General features: G+C 40.8%; 1 protein-coding gene across 3 annotated transcripts in view; it reads right to left on the bottom strand.

Annotated features, from left to right (window-relative positions):
• Positions 1-18,640, bottom strand: part of PNPLA7 (patatin like phospholipase domain containing 7) — a 116,458-nt gene that overhangs the window by 76,123 nt on the left and 21,695 nt on the right. For all 3 annotated transcript variants that reach the window (XM_025156087.3, XM_040649098.2, NM_001130742.2), the window contains 6 exons: positions 16,148-16,248; positions 15,100-15,258; positions 11,314-11,391; positions 10,272-10,477; positions 5,332-5,463; positions 3,965-4,088 (listed from right to left, as the gene is read on the bottom strand). In XM_025156087.3, coding sequence (XP_025011855.1) covers positions 3,965-4,088; positions 5,332-5,463; positions 10,272-10,477; positions 11,314-11,391; positions 15,100-15,258; positions 16,148-16,248 — 800 coding nt within the window. The remainder of the gene's footprint in view (positions 1-3,964; positions 4,089-5,331; positions 5,464-10,271; positions 10,478-11,313; positions 11,392-15,099; positions 15,259-16,147; positions 16,249-18,640) is intronic.

The raw sequence follows: 18,640 nt of genomic DNA, 5'->3' as shown, positions 1-18,640 counted from the left end.
TCCTGCACAGCAGACCTGGTGTGCTATGCTGCAGCACTGGCAATGCATCTTCTTGTGCTGCCCTGCACTGACAACGGCAGTGCACAAATGTCATTCTGCACTTGTTTTACTACCCACAAATGAATGAAATCCTCCAAGTAAGAAGGGGTGTTCTGAATGCTGGACAGGGGCAGGAAGGGTCTTGAAGTAACCAAAACACTGCTGCAAATTCCCCAGCAGGGCATTTCTGACAGCCAGCTGGTTTCCTGGTGAGACGCTGCGGACAGCAGTTTCCTGGAGCAGGTGGCTACAGATAAGTCTAGCTACATGGCATGCAACAGCCCCACTTTTAAACATATTACAAGCTCAACAGCTGTCACTGACCTCGCTGTGAGCTGCATGGCATTCAGTCATCTTAGAAACATGGCAGCCTTCCTTCAGGAACTCACTTAAGACAAAAAATTTTCCCTCACCCTTCTCCTTACCCAGCAGCGCCTTTCCAATGACAAAAGAAGCAAGAAACACCCAACTCAACCTTTGCTTGGGGTTGTAATCCCACAACCTACCTGGGACTATAATAAATAAATAAATAAATAAAACCCACACATAAAGAAACAACAAAAAGCACAGAAGAACTCCTCTGAGCTCCTCTCAGCCTCATTAGCTGTGCTGGGCCCAATGCTATATGACAACCGAAGAGCCAGTTTGCCTGATACCAACAGGCATAATGAACATGCAAATGAAAAGGAATCCTCTTTCTCAAAAAAAAAAAAAAAAATCCATGAATGACATCAAAATCAAGAGCAAAAACTTCAATCCGCAGCAGTCGGCCAAGATCAGAACTAAAAAGACACCAATATACCATCTTGAACAATCTAGTGAAGAGAATCCCTGGCACCATTAAACACAGGAATGAGAATTTAATTTCCCCTGGAGGACAGCTGGACACAGGAGAACCAATGCCAGCAGAAGTACCCTTTAGCTCACATAACAGTATGATGAGATTATAAAGAAGTTAACATCCCAAGCTTTTTCACAAGCTCATCTGTGAGAAATAGCACCAACATGTTAAAAGATTCTCCCCCAGAAGGAACAAACCAGAGCCTCTACACAACGGCACTGTCACGAACTGCATTTAAACATAAGGGGATAATTGAATAGATTCATCATTGCCCACTGGAAACTAGACAGAAGGCTTTCAAACAAGTTCTGACATCACCGGATGCAGCAGCTGGAAGCACCCATTAATGGGACGAGCAGCAGCAGGCAGTTGGCAGAGTCCTTCTAAGACGGCTCCCATCTTCCCGACACACAACCACCCAAGGCAGCTCCACGTAACAACAGGAGGAAAGAAAACTTCAGTTTCTAGTCTGTTCCTCTCCCCCCGAACTGACAGACCTCAGGAACAGATGCCACTGAGTCAGTATAGGGAACAAAACGGCTCGAGCCTCAAGTTAATCCTTGGGAGTGCACATACATGCTTGAAAATTAACATCTTGTCTGAAGGACTTCACTTCTGAAAGCAGAAATGACAGGTACTCATTTCCTATGCGTGTGACACACGGCACTTAAAGATCTGAGATAGAGGTAAACAAAAATACATTGATTTCAAGTGCTAACTTGACACTAACTTTACTTTAGGACACTAACTTTAGTTAGCGCACACGGCTCAGTGTGGCACAGTGGTCTTGGGGAGGTTTTGGAGATGTACACATCACAGATTGACCAAACTACCAACACCAAGTACTAACTTGATTCCTGGAAGCACCCAGGCCCTCCCAGTGACTTCACTTTCTGGAAAACAAACAGAAGACAACAACAGAAAAACCTTCATCACGTTTTTAAAGGCTTGTAACAGATCTTGCAGAATGGGATAAACAAATCCTTTTTAAAAGGAAAAATGTCATTTTACTAATGCCCTCTGCAAAGAACGACTACATTAAACTTGGCAATCTTTACAAATCCTCCCCCGTGTTTTCAAAAGACAGCCAGAGCATCGAGATTTGTTCAACAAATGGCAGCATGAGTCAGTGGGCCTGGGAACCATGGGTAGGAAGGAGTAGGTGACGTCCACGGAGTCACAGAAGTCTTCAAATGACTCATGTCATAACGCAGATCCAGAGTAGCTCAGACATAAGTTGTATGGTATTTGTGCATCTGTGCCTGGGAAGGCACCCACAAACCCGGCACTGTTAGGGCAGACATAGACATGCAACCAACCTCTCTTCTCTCAACCAGGGAGCTGAGCCACTATGAAACCCTGTGCTGAAGGTGGCACCTCTGCTTGTACAGGGAGGGAGAGTTCAGACCACATGCTCCATCATCATCATCCAGAACTTCTCTCAGAAAGCAGAACAGCAGCTCAGCTGTTTTAACCTGGTAGCTCTGCAAAACTCCAGAAGCTTGGCAGGGGGCTGCTGACTGCAACCAGTAAACAAGAGCAAGGAAATAACAGCAGGGAAATGCCTGACAAATGTCAAAGCCTTATTCACACGCTAGAAGACCTCACACCAGCACAATTAGCCACAAAAGAGCTCAGCTTTTGTTCCTGTCAAACCATATCATTTTACCTTTAATGAGGTATCCCAAAGAAACAGCCCCAAAAAGAAAAAAAAAAGAGAAAACTTGTGAGCATGCCTAGCTGCAAAAATAGACCTGCTTCTCCAAGCACTGATCCTGGGGAGATATCCTCAACTACTGCTCACATGCAACTAAAACAGACATGGTGCAGTCACTAGTCCAGAACACATCAGGTTCTGCAGGGAACACCACCAGAATTGTTATCACATTAACTTCAGAACAATGTACAACTTAGTTGTAAGTTACTGAGCAAGTCAAGGTGAGTTGGGCACACTGTAAAAAGGCCCAAAGACTTTGCCCTTGTTATTTGAAATCTTTTTACTTCTCTCAAACAAAACAGCTGAGGTGTATTTGCAGCACAGGTCTCTGGTAGTGGGAACTGACCTCACCTTACAACACAGGCACAGGCCATTTCTGCAACCCACCTGCATTCAGGAACAACCAGCTCTTATATACTGATTGGTAAGATGGCAGTGACCTCTTCTACGCTGGAAACACAACTTTTGGATCTTACCACTACCAAAACCACCATCTTCTGCAATCAGTATGACCTTGAATCAGCTCTCTAAAGGAAAACAGTCTACAGTTCTTCCTCTTGACCTATGTAAACAAGAATTTCCTCCTGTACTACTAATACCAACTCATGCTTTCTTCATTCAGAGTAAACAAATTCTGGCTACAAATACTATCAAAACATTGAGTTTTCAGCTCAGAAAGTAGAAGAGGGACTGCACAACAGCCTCAGCATTTTGGAAGTCTTCTAATTTTAAATATAGAAGTCAAGCAAATCATGACTACTTATGATGCGGGATTCCCACTTCAATCATTTAACTAGACCTGAGAAACTAAAACACCAACAGGGGAAATAAATTAAACATGAATAAATACAACAGTTTGGAAATCAAAGTTTGCTTTAGTACCTTTAAATAACCGTACAGTTTATTAGCAGTCTGACGAAGCCCTGAAATGAGCTCTGCTAACTCAAAGGACATTAGTGTAGATGCACCCAGTGGCCCCAGCCAACTCAGTCTTTCTATGACGTAAAATTTATTCAGATCACTATTTAGTGTACATTCCCACAGTCCTTCCTGAATTATTTTAACAGCTGCACTGTTCTCACTGCGGAAACAAATGTAACCCACATTGGAAACAAACAAACAAACACAACAAGTGTTGCCTGGGAATTTTTGTTCATCTGTGAGGAGGAGGTTTTATTTTTTCCCTCTTTAAACCAAGTCTAATAACCACATCCACATTTCATCATATGAATTTCCAGATAGAAGCAACTTCTCATCTTCTCCACCTGTGAAAAGTCTACCACCGGATGAGAACATGAGTGTTTGTTTTGTGCGGGGCAATACCAATTTCTCAGCTGAACCATTCATTCTCCAAAACTGACTCTTACCACTCCAATTAAGTCTCCTCGGCCATATTCACCAGTCAGGTGCTTCTTCCCATCATCCATCCGTATGACTGAGCGCAGTCGTCCATTCAAGACGATGTATGTGCAATCTGACTTGTCACCCTGCCTAGAGAAAGAACAATCAAGTGAACTATCACTGCTCAGCAAATGCATCCAAAGTTAACTTCATCTTTCCTTAACAAGCTTAGAGACCACAAGAAAAAGCTTAACCAACATTTAAACTGAACAAGCAAACTGGAAAGTGAAAAACATCTGTTAAAAAGTGACTTGGAAGTAGGTTGAAATGAACAGGCTTTGAACAACTGGATGATGCTGGGTCTGGATACAGATAACCCGAAGGCAAATGCTCTTTGGAGGAGACAACAGGCTCATTGCTGGGTACAGCAGGCACTTTCTGCCACTGCAAGGTTGAAATGGGTGCACAAAGAAATTCTGCAGGTCCAGAAGGAAAAAAAAAAAAAACTTGATCGACTCAGCATTCAGATTCAGCTCAGTGCACAAAACAGTTACCAGTAAGGTTTTGAGACATCAAGTCTGCAGGACTAAGAGTGGTGTTGGGCATTCAGATTTCCAGCATAACACAGCACATGGACCACGTGTAATATTTCTGGTAGTACAGTTAAAATTAATGCATGTACTACCAAAAGCTTTTAACGGGATCTTAACTACTGCATCTGTTTTGACACAGAAAGTAATGACAAACTTCCATTAGCATCAGTGCTGCAGGAATTGTAATACACATTAAAATTACAGTTATAAGGTACACATACTAAATTTGACCTTTGCACCGCTGCAATCATACAATGACTTCATTGCATCCTAGTACAAAATTCATGGAATCAAGCTTTCCCAAGGATAACTTCTACCCCGAATCTTAAAATGCAATTCCCATTTTGAAATTACTGTTAAATATTTCTAAACAAATTCTATTTCAGTTCTGTTGTTTATTTTGGAAAGACCAAAAAGCTCTGCAGACGATATTCATGCCCTTAGAAATGCAGAAATTATACCAGAACAACATACAGCTGGCTACGTCTTAATCTCTTATGCCACTTTAAAAGCATGTCAAGATGACACAAAGGATGAGGAATAGAAGGAGAGATTATTAATAACTCCTGGAGAGGAGCGACAAAAGCAATGTTGAAGTGTGCTGCAGAAAAAGAAAAATCTCAGCATACAAAAGCAGATAAAACCTGATGGAATAGTTGATAAATTTAATCAAGGAGTTTTTATTCTATATATCACCAAGGAAACATAGCTCCTTAACTCTGAAACCCTGAATATTAGATAACCACGGAATCATTAAGGTTGGATTAAACAAAGAACATACAATTTTGTCCACATCTTACCTGTATACAGCTCGTCCAGCCTCAACTTCCATCCAATCCAGGGCAAAGTCAATTTGCCTCACAAATGAGGACATTCTCTTTACAACAGTGTGGGCCACACCAAGCACAACACTTGGCTGCTCTCGCATTATCCTAGAAGCCAAGAAGTGTTTTTTAAGTACTTCCCAAAAGAAGAAATAGGTACACACACACAACAATCCAGGCAGAGATGGGTGAGAGCCTTGCTAGCTCCTATTTATGGATCAGTCTCCAAAATTCCTACTCAGAAACAACAGACCTGACTCAGGATAACATTCATATTGTCCTGAAGATGGTCCCTCTCTGCCATTCTGCACCTCTACATCTCTCAAATGTGCTCTCAGCTTTCCCCCAGGTGTTATTTCAAGTCAGAACCTTACTGCATATAAAGCCTAATGCTCTTAAAGAGTCAGAGACGTGCTCAGAATTTCTGAAGTTCCCTTTTCCCTTTGCAAAGACCACAACTAACAAAGCTTCCGATCTTCATACTGAATCTTCTGAGTGATGCTTAGAGGTCCCTAGAATTAAATAAACCAGATAATCTAGCACTTCTCTAAGCTGAAAAACGTTGGAAATGTTCTGTTAGTGGTAGCTGCAAACTGCTAGGCCTGATGTAAACAGCTCTCACAGACACCAGTGAATGTTTTTCTTTCTTTCCTTTTAGAATGAGGATCACTGTAACCTGGCACCTTCTGAGTAAGCACTCCAGTTCTTTCTGAAGAACTACTCCACAGCAGTGAGCTGATTGCATGTTCCTCTAGATGCACACCAGTTACGACATCTTTTCTGTTCCTGTGCAGCATCGAGAGCAATTGAGCTCTTGGAGGGTCATGGCACACTACCATAAAATGGGCATTTCACAAAGAAGCAGCACAATTCAGAAAGAAACAAGTGGGTAAGCATATGCAGAGCCAGTACACAAAGCACACACAGAGGAAGATGACAGTTATGTTAAAGCCACACATGGGGAGAAAAAAAAGTTTGAAATCACACTAATTTTTCCTGCATCAGTGTTTCCTTGACAATAAGGATGTCTGACTGCCATAAGACATTCTGCCTAGAGACCCTCACTAGAGTTCTCATTAAGCACAAGTGCTGTGAGTGCTACAGTTTACCTTCTATAAAACAGAAAGGCAGGGAGAAAGGCATGGAAGTAGCACAGGCAGCCTTTGTTCCTCAGCTGAAGTACAGCGTGTTGTAACCCAGCAGAATTCACAGAAAGTCTGAATACTGACAGCATCATCCCTGAATGTGGTATCAAAAGCAGACTCACGGGGGCTCTTCCCTGCCCCGTAGTGTTTTGAACGTGTCAGCTCTACCATTAATTAGTCCAACAGCTGCAGCAAGAGACCCAGAGATGACCATCACTGTGGGTCAAGTGCAGCGTGCATGGGTACCATAGGGAGCTTTCATGTTTATCACGCGTGACTACTCTACTTCTCCTTATCCAATTCCTCAAGTTCCTCTTTTGGCAGTAATGAAGTTCAGAATTTCTTCAACTAAAACCTCTGAACTTGAAACAGAAGTGATTCTTAGAAGGATAACCCTACTCCATATTGAACTCACCACACTCATGTCCTTGCATTCACACGTGCTGCTAGGTGAGCTAAACCAAGTATCAGCTCTTAGATTCAGCACTATTTAAAGTCCAGCCATCAAAACAGGATTACAAAACCGTGAGGCAGCTTTCCTCTCCTGTCCCTTCCACCTTGCCCTGAGGTTTCCATGCCTTCACTATCCGCTACTCAAGATGCCTACAGACAGCCCAGGTTTTGGTAAGCTGCTATTGCACTCGCAAGCAATGTGTTACCTTACAGAAGCTTTACCACACTAACACTGACTTGGGGGAAAGGACAAAGAAGCTGGAAAAGACACTCCAGAATGAACACCAGAAAACAAAAAGCCCTAATCCCTTAATGCACACAAAAACCCTAGTCTACAACAACACCTTCTCAGCTGCTCTGAAGGTTAATTAAACTCCCTGAAATCCCCTGAATGCTTTAGCTCATTATTTTTACTCTACTAGCTTATTCCGCTCCCAAAGTCTCCTCCCACACAGGCTGACTGCTGACTGCCATTTATACCTTTCCCTCCCTCAAGATATGTATCTTAATACTTAATGCACTCTAAATGTAAACTGGAGAGAGGCTGCTTTTATTTCAGACCTGAGCTGTTTATTATTTCACCGAGTGCTATACAGCTTCAAGAGTATATTAGCATGGAAGGCAACAATCCAGCCTCATGCACAAGAAAAGTGGATTTTTCTCTATATTATCAGCTTAGTTTACTTCCTTTTATGGGGGCATTTTCATCCCTCTCTTCTGCTTGGCAGATGCCTGGCACGGGGGAAAACGAAAAGCCAAAGTCCTCTACTACAAAAGTCTGTTGCTGAAGGGTTCTTCAGATGATTGTTTGTTAGCAAGCTAACTAAATACCAAAAGGAAAGGGCTGCCCTGGTGCCTGTGACAGCCCAGGACTCACATAGTTACGCTTGTGGCTGTGGGTGCGATTTGATGCTCAGCTTGGCCAGCAATACAAAATAAAAATCAAAGCACTTCTACTTCTCTGGCAAGCATATGTGATTAGACTCCAAACTGTGAAAGTCACTGAAGGAAAAGTGTGACAGAGTCCTACTCCCAGTACTGAGGAACCCGAACATATTCCTCAAGAGAGCCTGGTGACAACTCAGTTACGTTATTCACCAGGAGACACCAACAGTTGCAGTGTAGGCACAGTACATTTAGTACATCACTTTAGCAAAACAGCAAAACATTTAAGGTATAAACTGTATAACTAGCTTGTGTCACCCCTGTACTTAAACTTTACATGTACAGATCATTTAGGCACATTAGCATCACATGAAAGGCTCCTGCTGCAAGGTTTCAGTGAAAAGGACTTGAGCAACATCCAACCTGCAATTCTGCACCCTGGGCTACTTCCATTACTGTGCTCTTTGCCTGACGGCAACTATTGACCATGTTCTTTCTGCTTCACCTTCCCATTAAATACTGAGGAAAAACACACAGTGTTCTGGGGCAGCTCAGAGAAAGAGTAATGTATGTGACAAGAAGAGAAGAAAGAGTTGTTGGAGAACAATGAGAATAATGAAGGTGCAGGTCAAATCATTTCTGGTCAGTAAGATCAGATCACAAAAACATATAATTCAATCCTGCAAGATTCTGAGAGAAAGAGAAAGCCTATGATTGCAGGATTACACACAAAACGTTTGCATAAAAAGTGAGAAATAAAGCTTTAGCAACAAGTCTCTTTTCTCAGAGAGTTTGAAGCAAAAATAAAACTTACAGATGACGAAGGCAGATGCTTTTGAAAGACTCTCTGCAATGACATTTTTAAATGTGGGAACAGGAGTTAGAAATGAAGCTCTGGCTTCATGAGAAACCGTAATGACTGAATGCTGAAAGATTCATAGAGACTGTAAAATGCAGTGAATGGGCAATAGGCATTTTAAAGAGAAAAAGAAAGCTATGGAAAGGTCCACGAACTGATGACGAGGTGATACTCTCATGTTAGAGATCACTTACAGATAAAGGATTACTGGCAGCAAAAATGGAAGCTGACATAAACAAAAGACAACGCAATTCATAGTAGATAAGAAGGGAAACATCACAAAAATAAGCTCAAGCAAATAAGAGAGCCCGCCCAAGACTAGATATCAGAACTGCAGGAGAGAGGAAAAAGGCAGAAATTGGATGGTTGGCTGAGAACACAAAATGAAATTTCAAGTTAAGAACAAGTAGGTAAACGATAAAAGGAAGAACTAAAAGTTCAGTGGAAATGTATCTAATACTTCATGGGATGGGACAAGAGAGGAGTATCTATCAGAAATTAAACCAAATATTTGATATCCAACACACAGACTTGCAAATATACAGCTGATCAACCAAGCACATTGCTGAGAACAGCGTATTCAGTTTTGCAGAATACAGTCTTTTGCTTGAGGCAGAAAAACAAGGCTACAGAATAAGACTCTGGTAGAAATTATTAGGAACACAAAATTACTTAGAAAGTAAGAAGTAGGCAGAACTATAATAACATAGTAGCAGCCTAGAAAACACAAGGTGAAGAAGCCCTGCATACAACTCCAGACTGACAGCACACTCAAGAACTAGCTGAAGAACTAGTTTGGAAATTGAGGCATTTGATTAAAATTATGTCTGTGAACTATTGTCTTAACAATAGCTTCATAGATGCATCATAGAATCAAGAATACTCATCACTGACATAGGACACTGAGACTAGCCACAGACATTCTACCAGTGGTGGGTGTGTCTGGGTGAGGGTTTTAACTACTATCTATCATTACTCACTTTAAGTCACAAGTCAAGTATTATTTCCAGAAAGGAATCCATTTTGCACAGGAGCATTATTCTTTGACCTATGCTGCTGGTGAGCACTGTAAGCTATAGCTACACCAAGACCAGTCATTTACAACACCTATCTGGGCCGATCAACTCTGCTGCAGTCAGAAAGAGAACTGATATGGTTCTCCAGCAAAAAGGAATAATGTGCTCAGGAAAATGGCCTGACAAAAATGTGCTTAAGCCAGCAAAGAATGGTCTCTGGCCGGATTCTCTTATTTGGATTATTAAGCCTGTGAATCTCAGGTCATAAATCACACCGCACTGGGCAAAATGCTCTATAAACCTAGAACAAAGGAGATAATCACCATTTAATGTTGCCACGTTCCCTGCATTACCTCTTGCTGAAGTTAAAAACCCTTCTGATAGATGGGTCAGAGCTCATCTGAGCATTTAAAATACTCTCATAAGTTATCTTGACTCACTACAAGTTGTATTGTAGTAGAACTGCACCGAACATACATTAATCACTCATTATTGGTTCAAAAGGGTCATAAAATACATTTCAAAAAATTAAATATACATTTCTGTGGCAGAACTTACTCGTAGAAGTGGGACTTGGAAATAGACAGGAAGCTACAGTCTCGATTGGCCTTGATGGTGAAAATCAGTGGTTCCCCAGTGAGAACAGCAAGCTGGCCCACGAGTTCTCCTGGGTGAGTAATGAACAGGCAGGTGTCCTCCTCGGAGTCGACCTTCTGTTGGTACACGTGAAGCATCCCGGAGACCACAAAGCAAACATTAACATCCTGGAGAAAATGGAGACAACGCTCAATGAAATCCCCAAAGACTTTAAAAGCAATTATCACAACGACAGCACTATCATGGCCAATCTGTTTTCCAGAAAGCCCTCTACAGCTTTTAAACCGTTAGGCGATAAAGTAAAATACGACAGTGAATTATTAAGAGGTTATGAATATTTAAAACTAAATGGCCACAATATTGAAAAATGTGTTTCTCCTTGCATGGTTATGAAAAATTGAATCTGCATCTGTAAGATCTCAAGAAATAAAAACAGGATTGGGAATGAAGATAGTGGGGTAATCACTGCAGCACGCTGAGGGATATTGCAGTTCAGCAAAACAGAACATAGCAGCATTCTAGTTGTAGCTGCCCCTCATTTGCTTTGCATAAGCCTATTTCCATTGTATTATTATAAATACATTATATCCTGAACGTATATATTATTATAAATACATTATATCCTGAACGTACTTTGCTAAAAACAAATAGCATGGAGCAATGACACCAAGGCCTGCAGTGCAGAGCCTGGAAAAAAAATATGAGGAGAAGAAAAAAAGAATAAAAAGCTGTTTGGCCACCACACCTTTTCATGAAGGGGCATAAAAAAAAGTAAAGAGGGGCATACAAGATTTCCACGGAAGCTCTGGCCACACTGTTACCCTGCATGTGAGGAGAGGCTGAGAGCTGGGATTGCCTGGCAATGAGAAGGCTTGGGATGGGCCAAGGTGAGGGAGCATTTTTGTTCAGGGTGTTTGTCTTTTCCTCTCTTACAGTGGGAACAAAAGACCAAACCAGACCTTCCTGTTCTGTCTCCCCCCACTCCCAGAGGGCGCTCACCCACCTGATCTCCCTGCCTTGACAGCACAGTCCCAGCAGTAACCTGATGCAGTGTCACTCTGTCATTCAGCAGGGAAGGATCCTGGAGAAAAGGATGGAGAAGTACAGTTTATTTGTTGGTTCCTTGGTAAAGATCCAATGTGAGGATGCATTTAAACAAAGAAAATTGGAAATATAATTACTGAAAGATGATGTTTTAAAGTACGTTAACTTCTTCAAAATATCATAATTATTGTATTTCTCTACCCAACAGTCATTTCTTCCAGAAGAAAAAAAAGTTCAGTTCTTTTTTGTTGACCAAAAAAACTCTAAATGAATTTGTATCTCCCAGTTTTGTCCTCAGATTCCTGTGGAGTATATAATGGAAAGTGATCTGCATCAGAGCCCTGAAAATCTTAAAATATCAAGTTGTTTTCAGAAGAAGGTAAAACCAGAAGAGACTGTCTACATCACGGAAGAACAGGACACAGTGAGCCGGCGCTGTCTTTGCCAGAGCCCCCTCCCCTGTCACACACCTCTGCTTCACCTCAAAGAGCCACCCATCCTATTTGGCATCCTGCATCCTGTTCAGCACCAAACCTGAACACTTCAGGACTCCTTTGCTTCAGCAAAACCTTCCAACCTACCCAAACCAGCACACCTTCCAAAGTTCAGCATTCTGTTATCCTCATCAGAACAGGCAGAGCAAATCCTGGCTCTTCAGTCACATTTAGCAGTGCTTCAGCTACTAACAGCAAGAGCTGGAAGCACACCAAGATACAATTCAGGGTATGCAGGCATAACAATTTGCCTACAATCGTTACCTTATTGCAGCTGAGATGTGAACACTTTGCCATTGTAACTGCCATGGCAGGTTTTTATAACTTTCAGTTGAGAAAAACAGACCAAGGGAAATAATCAGATTTGTTCTTTACACCTACAGCTGATAAGAAGAACAGATTTTCATTAAAAAAAAAAAAACAAAAAACCTTTGATTGAAACCAAACTGTTTCATGGGAATATATCCAATAAAAATAACCTGACAAGCTCTTGTCAAAATATTTCAGTTCAGCAATATCAACTCAACTAATTTCTGATTTTTTTTTTTTTTTGCCTATATTTACACATTTATGGTCGTATAGGATTACCTATCCTTATGTAAAATTCTTAATTATGAAAGTATCCCACAGTAAAGACACAGAAGTTCCCTAACCAGATCTATTTATAAACTGTCATCGCTTTTTTTGGATGCGCTAGTTCTAAAAATCGTTGCAAAGATGTTCTTCATATCTAAGACTACTGAAGTACTGAAATAGGTTGCACCCAAAGCTGTGAGCCCGTGTCACCAGAGATCATTAAGAACAGTTTAGACAAAACCAGGAATGACTTAGTATTTGCTTCTACTGGGGCATGGAAGGAGACTTAACAACCTCCAAGCAGTCCTCGAAATCCTCCTTTTGACATTACCTCTCTGCTGAGGCAATAAAGGAGTTGACAAACAAGAATCACAGACAAGATCCATCTCCCCTTTCCAACAGAGAAGACCAGCAAATCCAAGTTCAGCATTGCACTGTTTCGGAGCTTGAGGTAAACGAAGTTCCTTGCATGGACCCCCTCCACGCCATCCCCCAGCCAGAAGCTTGTAAAGAAAGTTGCTAACACAACAGAGTGAATTTCACAGCGAGGTTCTACCTTTCTGTTACCATAACAGATAATAAATTAGTAGAGGTTCAAGATACAGAAGTGAAAGCACAAACCACTTACAAAGAAAAGCAGTAATTAACTGGGACAGACAATTTTTTTTTGTCAAAGGAAATGACTCAATTCCCATATAATTCATGCAGAAGATATGCCCTCCAGCGTTATTTAACTCATATTATAGCTTCAGATAAAGCCAAGCATATACAAGAGTTGTAGCAGATTGAAAAGAGCTCACGACAGAGTCCCAAGGAATTCAAGTTATTTAATACAAAGGAAAAACACGTGAATTATGTAGTCATGTAACTAAGGGTCATTTGAAATAATACTGTCACTCCGCTGTATTAAATTATCTCTTCTCCCTCTGTATCATGATATGAAAAAAGCAGCACCATCTGCCATCAAAACATCGTGATTTTATTCACTGCAATTGGCTGCTCTGAAAAACATCTCAAAATGCCTCCAGCCAGCTAAGAAATAAAATACCTGAGCTCATTCAAGAGAAGAGCTCCAACAATTCACAGTTTATGAAATACATTGAATATAAATTCAATATATTATATATATAAATATATTGAATATAAATTTTACAGAGTTCGATTTTTCTTCCATCGCCTGTAGAAGAATCAACTTGTGCTACACTGTACAGGAGAAATTAACCATGACCTTTAAACAACGTTTCTAGCAGTTAGCTATGTAGCAGCAGATTCTTATCTTGTGAAACCAGAGTCGCTGTAATATCAAGAGTTCAAAAAGCCTACCCTATTACATTATCATTTAGATCTTCATGTTAAAAGATGGCCTGTTAGACTATTCCAATTAACTTCAACTCTAATCACTTAATTGTTAATTACTGAGGAATTCTGCCTAGGTTCAAAAACAAATGTTTTGCACTTGGTAGCTTCAGTGATTTCGGAATTTTTGCTTGTGATCTGAGATGACAAAATAGGAAACCATCAGCTGTATACTGGACACACAGTGTTTGCATAAGGAAAGCCTGAGACCAGCCTTAACAGGAATGCAAGGCTGAACAGAGCAGATGAAAGCATACAGTTCTGTTTTATTCAAGTTGTTACAAGAATTTCCCATAAAAAAGGTGGTCATTTTTCATGCTGACATAAAGGTTTGAAAAGTTGAACATGAGTGTCATAAGCAGACTAACAGACAGTACTGAATGCCTGAGTAAAACCAGCAACAAGGCAGAGCACGCATGTCAAGTCTCACTACCCATAGCTAAAAGATCACGAACAAGATTTTGAATTTGTGAGAGAAATATGTCAGAAATCCACAAGAAATGTGAGAATCCAGAATTGAAGTATTTGAAGTTCTGCTGGCAGTAAAGCAGATGTCGTTTGGTGAAAGCTCTTAATGCAGACGAGGAGGTTGCAGCAGCTGTGCCAAAGCCTCTGGCAACATCAATGCACTTCAGTTACTAAAACACACAGTGCAATAAATCTAGGATATCTGTGATCAATTTAGACAGCTGTACAATTTTCAAATTGTGTGATTAGCTCCATCAACAGATACAACTCTGAAGCACCAAAATGAAATGCGACTGGAATCATAGGAACAATGAAAACAGACAGTTTTGTTCATTCTGAACATGAAGGTGAGAAGGAAAGGTGAACTTAATAATGACAACTGTGAGGGCATCAAGCACTTAAAACCTGGAACAGGCATGGCACACAGTCACCGTTATGAAATGCATTCATAGCCAATGGCCAGACACAGACATTCAGTTCTGAAATCAAATGAGACACTTAGGTGCAATGCCAAGAGGATTAATAGATCTAGGCATTGCCTGAATGCCTTTATATAGCTTATTCATACAGTATACAAGAGCATGAAATTACAGTGCGGCAGAAATTGCACACTTCTCGTATGCACAAATGTGTGCACAGTGAGAAAAGACTCACGCAGTGCACTTCAGAATGGACTTTTCAAACAGCCGAATAATTCAGATTTATTTCAGTCCCACTAATAACATCAACAGAGCAGAGAATAAAACATTCAGCTGGTCTGTAGTGTATCTGAGAGACAATTTATTTTCTAATGCCTGGCAGAATGAGATGAAAAGCAAGAACAAGGTCGTTTTTTTCCTGCAATAACTTACATCAAGTTTCATCAGGGTTGAAAGGTCTTTCTTCGCTGCTTCGAAGATGGCATCGGTGGGTTTGCCATTACAGGATTCCTGTGCAGTCAGCTCACAATCAGTGTAACGGAAAACTACTGAAGGGGTTCTTGTCACTGTCACAGTCTTCTTCAATATCGACTGCATTGAACAGACAGAAAACAAGCATCAGTCTGAACATTAAGACTGGCACCTACCCAGCAAATACTCTCAATATCACACGTTCTCCCAACAGCCACAACTGGTGGCCTAAGGAGAGGAGAAAAGAAAAAAAAAAAAAAAAAAAGGTTGGTTTCCTAAACAGCAACAGCTTGCTCATTGCATTATCTTATTTCTTTATGCAAAGCTTGACACTTGCGAAACAAAGCAACTTATTGCAGTTTGTCATAGAGAAAAGCATGACTTTCCAGAACCTGCCAACTTCATGGAGCTCAAACTCCATCAACATAGCATGCAAAGATGGAGAAAGATAAAGTGACCATTGAGGGCAAACTGAGATGCAGTTTCTTCTTACATTTTGATTTTTAAAGTGTTATGGTCCCAGAGTATTTCTGTGCTCTTTATTTCCAGATCAGCCTTTGTAGATAAAGCACACCACAAGAAGATTTATAAGTCATGACTGGAAGCCTAACAGGAAGTTCACAGGTTTATACAAGTCTAATTCCTTGCTGTACAGCAGCTCTCGCAGATACAACATGGTCTGATGGATTTGCCTTTCCAAACAACCCCCTCCACGAGTCAGAGGAAGGTAGTGTCTAAAAATCAAGAAGTTGCAACAGTGACAAGGGAAATTTCCCTTATCTCAATGAGGAAATCACCTGTACTTGACAAGGGGAATGCCACAGTTTCAAGACCTTCACTAAAAAACCTGAACAGTTACCGAAAACATGCTGCAAGTTTAGAACAAACCAATGCAAGATAAACAAATGTCACAACTCATACACAGATTAATACACTGAAATTACTCAAAGGAAGAGTAAGGAGTTACAGTGGGAAAAATATGCTGGAATCTCCAAATGAAACAACCCACCTTGCCCACAACAGGACTGCAAGAAGCCTCTTCTGAGCTGAAGTGCACTCTGGCTCTCTCATATGCCATGTCCATGTCTGACTTCGCACCGCTGGAAGTACCTACGAGCAACACAGAATTTTCTTTTCAGTATTCCCATGTTTAGAGTACCTTAGAAACACCAGGCAGCACAAAAAATTCAAGCAACTTCGTGTGCATGTCTGTGTATTTCAGAAGCCAAGGACTAAACAAAGTGCCACCTTCATCTTCCAATGTATTTCCAGCTTCTGTTTGACCTGGAAGGTCCGATACAAATTTCTGATTTTCCCATTTGAGCTCACGAACACAGTATGTCCCAAAATTCCCACATCAAAAGATGATCATTCTGGATCTGAAGCTCATCAGGAATCCCCACCAAATTTATGGATTTGCCTCAGTTTTTCCAGAAAACTATGCTTTCAAACTTTTCTCTAAACCAAAGAACATTTTATACCCATTGTGTTGCAAGTTTTCATAGAGAAAATATTATGATCAGCAAGTTTCCCTGGAGTCTCTCTGTGAAAATCATTTCCTGTGCTTCCAACCATGCCTTAAGGTTATTTGGGATCTTTTCTACAGTTGATCCAAACTCTCAATGCACCTCACATTCTCAGAGACACATAAGGACTTCTCTTGCAGGTCTCACTTAATGCATACGTTGGCAGTCACTCAAAACTTCTTTCTGGTCCTTACCTGCTAATGTTTAACACATTTAATTACATTAGCTCCTTGGCAGTTCCAAGCACTTTCTAAGTACTTGTCTGAGATGCTCAATAACACAAACATAACTGGAAAGCACTTCTGATTAATTACCTTAAGCAGGATACCCACACACCAGCCTGATGACTCACACTAAACTTCAACTGTGTTAGATAGCTAAGAACCACTCAGAGAATACAGCTTCCTTTAACAAATAAACCTACAACAACCCCTATCATATTTCAGGAAAATATCTCAGGAATTAACCTGTTTTCAGAAAAGATTCCTATCATAGAGATATTGTTCAGACAAAGAAAGAATTCAACTACACCAGGGATTCAGACCTGCCTGAGGAAAGTCCTTTCCACGTTGCCTACAAACACGAACAATTATTTTGCATGTAATAAATCCATGCCTATCACAGGGGTTATAACATTACAAAATTATCAACCTCCAAACAAAATAAACAAAGAAACAAAAAACCCCAACAAGCTGACCCAAAGATCACCATCAGCAAAACTTACAAACCACACAACCAGGAAAAGTACTCTTCCCACTAGGAACTGAATGTCACACACAGCAGAGATCTATACTGCAACGCTGACGTCCCCAAATTATTATAAGCAAAAAGTGCTGGGACAGAAGCAGTATGCAACTCCATATGGACTGATCTGACTGCCTGTCAATTACACTGCCCAGCAAATCACAGTGTCAGCATAATTACTAAGACCCCATACATCAGGAGCATTTTAAATCTAAACACACACTACCCAGCTTAAACCTAAATGATCTGATGAGGGGCACGTAGGATTAAGATCATCATCCACTACTTGCTCTGCATATTCAGAATCAGAGAAAAGAAAAAATAGGAGGGATTCTAAGAGTGAAAGAACGTCTACTAGATTTCTATTCAAAGTAGGAGCCTTTAATCTCAGTCACAGATACAAGCTTCCCACACAGCAATTAATTAAACTGTCTTGTTGCTCAAATGGGAGTTAGAAAGAATATAGCAGAACAAGCTTTAACTAGAACTGTTGACTCAAAAGAACAGAAGGCAGTGGGAAACTCGAGAGTGGAATGCAATCCTGTTTGATGAACACATGCTCACTGGTATCCCACACACTGCTGGTATGGAAGTCACTGCAAAAACAATGGCAACTGACATACTCCTTGGCAGCACTTCAGCTGTCTCTTTCCTTCTGAGTACTCACTCACCTGTTTTTCCTAAGGCAGGAGACAATAAAGCATCACGTTTCAGAATGAACAATGTTACAGAAAGCAGGGACACATGTTTACAGCTACAGAGCAGTTTCTCCCAAACAAGTTTCCTCCCACTAGCACACAGCAGCTAGAGGCAGCATGCCTGTGCTCCCAAGCTAGCAGAGCTCTTTCTCATGGGCTAGTCACCTTTTCAGGTGCACCTATTCAGATGCATCTGTACTATTTGACACAGCTGCATGTCAGGGTTTTAGATCTGAAGAAAGACAAATCCGCTTTTCTTCTTGATTTAAAAAAAAGAAAGAAAAAAACAGCAACAAAAATAAAAACAACAAAGATAACTGCTATATAACCTTAAAAAATGAGGTCAGGAACACTTATGGCCGGGAGAAGTAATGCTGATGAAGCTATCACCTAAAAAAGATGCCACTGTTTAATTTAGTTCATCTAATTCTTTTGTCCAGCAGTTCAGTTACCCCATGTGACCTCATGTCATCTTTCTCCACATAAAGCATCAGTGCACTTAAAAGCAGACTAGCACGGGTTGGCAGGACTGTA

This window comes from Gallus gallus, chromosome 17 (genome assembly GCF_016699485.2).
Source record: "Gallus gallus isolate bGalGal1 chromosome 17, bGalGal1.mat.broiler.GRCg7b, whole genome shotgun sequence".
NCBI lineage: Eukaryota > Metazoa > Chordata > Aves > Galliformes > Phasianidae > Gallus > Gallus gallus.
The sequence above is the reverse complement of the archived record's forward strand: the minus strand, read 5'-3'. Positions and strand labels throughout refer to the sequence as shown.